The sequence below is a fragment of the Thunnus thynnus genome, chromosome 9 (assembly GCF_963924715.1).
Source record: "Thunnus thynnus chromosome 9, fThuThy2.1, whole genome shotgun sequence".
Taxonomy (NCBI): Eukaryota; Metazoa; Chordata; class Actinopteri; order Scombriformes; family Scombridae; genus Thunnus; species Thunnus thynnus.
In genome coordinates, this window is record NC_089525.1 from 19487893 (window position 1) to 19493892 (window position 6000).

The 6000-nt window shown below is 39.8% G+C and overlaps 1 protein-coding gene across 2 annotated transcripts in view; it reads left to right on the forward strand.

Moving 5' to 3' along the window:
• ccdc88b (coiled-coil domain containing 88B) overlaps positions 1-2124 on the forward strand; it is a 51445-nt gene extending 49321 nt beyond the window's left edge. For both annotated transcript variants that reach the window (XM_067599478.1, XM_067599477.1), the window contains exons 27-28: positions 1192-1539; positions 1949-2124. In XM_067599478.1, coding sequence (XP_067455579.1) covers positions 1192-1539; positions 1949-1986 — 386 coding nt within the window. In that variant the 3' untranslated portion in view covers positions 1987-2124. The remainder of the gene's footprint in view (positions 1-1191; positions 1540-1948) is intronic.
• The last annotated feature ends 3876 nt before the right edge of the window (positions 2125-6000 follow it).

Sequence of the window (6000 nt, forward strand, 5' to 3'; positions counted from 1 at the left end):
GAGGATGAACTGAGGGGCTGTGTAAAGTGTTAGCATGAGTTAAATAAGGAGTTTTTTGAACTGTAAATAATGCAAATATATTCCAGTAGAGCTCCAGATTAAAACTATAGTGTGAATGTGCATAATATGTCCCCTTTAAGATGAAGACATTTCCCACAAACCCTACTCCTTTCTCTGTTTCCTCTGTTTGTGGTGACATTTCCAGTAACACTTACGTTTAACCTTAAAGTTGCAGGTTAACGTGACTTTAACCCCGTAGGCCAGTTTTCATGCTCCAGCTGATGTTACAGTGCTCTGATCACAGTGGATTCTGCCTCTGCAGTTCTTCATCTCATTACATAAGTCCATAAGTCAGAATTTATGAATAATTTAAATCATAATAAAGTTATTACAATTTGATATAATCTACTGTTAAATAGGTTAGGATTGCCCTTTTAAATATAAAGGCCAGACTTCTATCGATTGAAAGCTCTTAAGTTGTCGTACATACTTTTAAATACACCTGATTTTATACCTTATTTATGTGCTTTAATAGAATTAAAAGTGCAATTTGAATAAATTGAATGAAGCTCATTTTAGACCATGGTTGTAGCCACAATTTTCAAAGTAGCATTTGTATCATTATCATTTTTTATCATAATTTCACATTTTCACTTAAAATGCCAAATGGGATAAATTATATTTTTAATAGGAAACAGTCACCACATTTAAAATGTATCTTCATGTACAATTAAAACTCAGTCATAAGGTTTTTATCAAGCACCCATTAACAGTTAAATACACCAGTTACTGATGCATCACAGGAGTTACTGTTGTTTCCAAATAAACACTTAAAAAACAAACATACCCCTCTATGTGCTTTTCCTTCACTATTTCTGACATCTGCCGCTGTGAGAATATGTGAAAGCTTGAACTCTGTTTGCACTGTGCTGTAAAACAATCCAGCAGATTTATTCAGCCTGATGGTGCAGCGCCGAGGCGGACAAATGCTGAGAGTCAACTTGTCAATAGCCTTGTTCAATGATTGTACTCATAGCAGAATGAATGAACCAATGATTTAATGACGTTAAAATTCCATTCCAATTTTAAACATCACTGCCATCTGCTTTTGTATAAACATGAGATCAAAACAATATTAATAATTTCTCATCCTCTAAATTCTTTTAACAATGTAATTCTCACTGTTTGCAGACCCTCGCAGTGCTCCTGTCTCTCCTTCTCCCTTGAGAAAAATGCCGTCTCAGACAGAGCCGGACATTTCGGCTCCCGGGTCTCCAGCCATGCGCAGCGGCTCCGGGGGCCGTCGTAAGCTGGGGTCCCGTCACGGCTGGGGGTTGGGCTTGGCCAGAGGAGGCTCTGGAGTGTCTCAGTCCTTCAGTCCCGGCGATCACAAGACACCACCCCGCATGCGGCTGCGCTCCAGCCAGAACACCTCCTCCTCAGTCCTCTGGGAGGGAGAGAAAGGCGAAACAAACGCTCCTCAGGTAGCAGACACACCGCTGACCAGTCTGGAGAGCGTCGAGGATGATGAAGGCAGAGGTGAGGAGGAGAAAATGGAATGAGGAAGATGTGTTTTTACAGTATGTGTGTGTGCCCTTTAGAAATGTCAATCCTAATAAGTCATTAAGTCAGATTTTCATTAAAACAAGAAAAGTTGCAAATTATGTCAAATACGGCTGCAACCTCTTGAAAGAAATGTTAATTTTTTAATGTAGTCTTTAATGTTTTTAAGAATAAATTACTTGTTCAGATGGAGAGTTTATAAGTGTGCTATGTGCAGAGCATTGTGAAAGGTCTATGGAGCAACAAGTTAAATGTCAAGCTCAATAAAAAATTGGACTGTTAAGTAAAAGTGCACTTAAAGAGTGGTCAAAACATCTGCAATCACTCAGAATACAGCTAATATTCTGCTTATGATATGATGAGTGTGATCTTCTCTGCTTTCCAGACAATCAACATCCCAGTGACGACATCCCGACGGCCTGAACTACAGTCAGCTCACAATTAAAAAAGAGACGTTTTATAGTATTTGCTCACGACAATCTGTTTTTGTGTGTCTGACTTAAATATGAGACCCTCCTAGTATTTTTGAATACATGAATGAATAAATTCTTCAGTTAATAATTTTCTGTGTCGCTGATTGTGAAGGAATGAACTACCTTTCAAATATTGGAGCCCCACAACTTTAAATAATGTATTTAAAGTTCATCAGATGAGTTATAAATATAACTGAATACATCAATATGTAATATTTGTTAAATAGTTACAATGGAGTGTAAAAAGGTGTTTTACTCCTTTTAACCTCCAATCAAAACTGTTATTTTCTTCTTTCAACAGCAATCAGTTGATAAAATAAATTAAAATTTAATTTCACTCTTCTATTCATAGTTCACAAACTCCTTTTTTGGGGGCCTTGGCTCACATTTATTCATTTATCTACTCAACACACACAACATTTCCTTTTTTCTTCATCGCATGCATGTATAATAACATGGGTGTGTCCATGCATGTGCAGAGCAGTGATTGGTCCAAGGTGTGTGTGTGTGTGTGTGTGTGTGTGTGTAACACTATTAAGAGGATGGTGTGGTTGACTAGCTTAACTGGAAACACTGGTCACTAAACTCACTGAGCTCCAGCTTTTTCCTAACTGAAGCTAACTTTCATCATAAAACTACACCAGTCAGTGCACATAATGTTAATTATCCACATACTGTACAGCACGCTGCTGTGGCAGGAAGAGCTATTTCAGGCCATTCATTTTTCCCACTGACAATGTTACGTGACTCACCCAGTTACGAAACTCTCCTGGTTAAATCATTATCAAAGAAGATGAACAGCTGTGTTAGAAAATATCTGGTTCTTTGGTAAAAAGTCGAAGATACAAGACTGTACATAAAGATTCAGGGTAGAAGTTAACTACAACTCTTAAGGTGATTTTGGCAAGAAACATCTAACCACTGAGTTTAATATTTGGTCCCGTGTGCTGCTAACAGCGAGCTTATTAAAGTGTTAAGAAACAGATTTTACAATCTGCAGCGTAGATCAATTCACTTTTAATTTCTGGTTCACTTTTGATTGAATTCAGCAACTGTGACGCCTTGTTTTGTTTACAACTTAAATAACAAAGTGTTTGGAATTCGTTACCGCTCTGATTCTCGCCTTCGACTGGCTTCTTCACCATAGCAACCGCGACTGAGGCACATGGGTATTGTAGTGTTTTTAGCTGTCTGGTAAAATGATGTCTCAGGAACAAAGTTGAAATTAATCAAACTGGTGGATCGTTACTTTATCCAAAAGAATCCTGAGTTTCTATGTTGCATAATGTTGTTTAAAGAACATTTTGAAATGAGACGACAGAATTGTGAAAACTACCTCGCAGCTCAAAGCATTTTAGCAGGTAAGCTAACACTAACAACGTGTTGGAGGTTCATTGACACCATGTTTCTACCTTCAAACCATTATCTTCAAGTGTTTGACTCTTGTCCTCATCAAGGACCAGCTGATTGAAGGTTAAAGGAAAAGTATAACTTTATATTTCTTTTCTTTCTAGATTTTTTCAGTTTTGGGGCTTCATATTCTAGCACTCTGCAAACACTTAATCCCTTAACAGAGACCCACACAGCATCTCTGCAGTGTGCAAAACTGCTCAATTAAAAGGAATATCAAAGTAGATTTAATTAAGAACATCATATACATATGTAGTTAAGCGGTGGAAGACATATCCAAGTGGAGCAGAGAAATGCAAATTTCACTTAAGCATTAAAGTTCAGTGCTAGAAGTGCTTCATCCCGTCTTCCATAAACCTTTATAGGATTAACTAAAATGTTCGGGGTTCCTGCTGTTTCCTCTGATCGCTTCTTCTTTAAGTTGGCTCACTCAAAGTCAAAGAAGTATCACATATTTTACCTTAAAAAGGTACCAGGTACTCATAAAGTGTCTAATATTAGCTCTGAAACATGGTGAAGCAGAAGATACATGAAATTCACATATTATAAAGGCATATAAGAAAGCCACAAAAAATGTATTTAAGAGCCGTATTTAAGTGAAGAACTAAGATTTTTTTTAGTTCCAGGCATCACTCTGAGGGTCGGATCTATGCAGGAAGTAAAACAAATACATAAATCTAATGATAAACCTCCTTGTCACCCCTGGATCTGATCTGTGTACAGCGGGATAAACATGGAGAAACCCCGCCATCTGGCTCACATACAGTACGGCTGAAAAACCCATTTCATTTTAGGGTTCCTGTAAACCCAGTCATTGATCTAATGGCAAATGATCTGCACTACTGCTTTAATGACAATCCTCTTTAACTCCTTTCTCTGTTGCAACCAAATGGTGTCAGTGTGGAGCCAGCAACACACAGACAGACAGACAGACAGACGGATGAAGAGGAGGAATTAGCATGCAGCTTTCCAAATGAGCAGACCTTCGAGTTCATCATAAAGCTGAAAGGTCCCTCGCATAAGACAGGCAGCTTCCAAAGAGCTTCTGCCTCCCAGATTAGGACGAGAACACGTCAGCACTTCCGGTGGGGCACAGGTTGCTTCTGAGTGTGTGTGTTAGTGTGTGTGTGTGTGTGTGTGTGAGCGTGCGGAAGACAACACCAGGGATAATAGCAGGCCGTAGCTCTTTCTCCCCAGCCGGCCCTCCCAAACACACATCCTGAATTATGATTTGCAAATGACAAATGGATCGCTAATACAATTCATGAATTATGTAGTTGTCATGGTGACATTAATCAAAAAGCAGGCCCCTTCTCTCAGCTGCGAACATTGTGTTTGTGGAATTGAGATGCATGACTGGGGCTGCACACCGAGCCGCCTGAGTGAGCGCAGGGCAAAGCGATAGCAAGATATTGGTTCTGCCAGTCACTCAGAGGCTTATTATGAGTGCAATGCAACAATCACACGCCCTCAGGCACACAGACTGACAGCGCCCACAGACAAAAAGTGAAGGATAAGGCTTTAAATTCTCAATGGAGAAGCCTTGTGGTTACGCACGCTGTGAGAGTATTCACAGGTTATTTTTTCCCATTTATAAATCTCTGCGCATTACCATGAAATTCTTAAAAGAGGGGCACTCGAAAAAGGACAATGAATAAAAAACAATTTGATTTGTTTGCAATTTGCCCCCTGTTTATTCAGCAGGATCCCTCACCGAAATACACTGATGTTTAGGAGGAAGCCTTTGTCCCTGCAAGCATAACAAGCAGTAGCGACACAAAATCAGTCCCAAAATAAATAAATAAATAAAAAAGCCTTGGAGAAATAAAAAAAAAAAAAACTGTGAGAGAAAATCTTGGCACAAAATGAGTGATTAAGTGCCATCTCTACTGCTTATTCCTAAAGCGATGAATGATGGATGGCTGCCGTGGTTGACATCGCGGTTGGATCTCAGGAGTGTGCTCAGCTGCTTAATTATTGAGCACCTGAGGGGTGTAACAATATCAGTGAACATCACTTTCTCAGCCCTCCTTTTCAATGTTTTCCTCTCTCTCATGAAGGTCCCTCTCTCTGTTTTCTCACCTAGGAGAATCTCTCCACCTCTACAGCACGAGTATATCTTTCCTCATCACCCCTCCACCTCCAGTCCTTGCCTGAGCTATCAAATTTTAATGACTGTGTCTTACTAAAGAGTCTCCAGTGACCAAAAACCTTGCTTAAACCACTTTGTCCACTCACTGAACCCGCTAGGCATCCTAAACACTTAGAGGTGCATTAGGTTTTTTGTTTAGTCCTGGTGCTTCTGAGATGAATCTGTGCAACTATCAACTGAATCCAAATCAAGCAGACCCAAGCTGTTTACTTGAATCCTTCCAGGCCTGTTTCTCCAGTCTGGCTGATTTAGAATCAGCACACACCACTGAAACTTCACTTTGGGTTAATAAAAAGTTGTAAGTCACGGCTTGTTGTTAGGCATTTTCTCCCAGCAGAGGCCTCTGGTTGGGCAGGTACCGAGACAAGAGAGCGGAGAGGTGGTCTTTGATCGAGAAGTGGT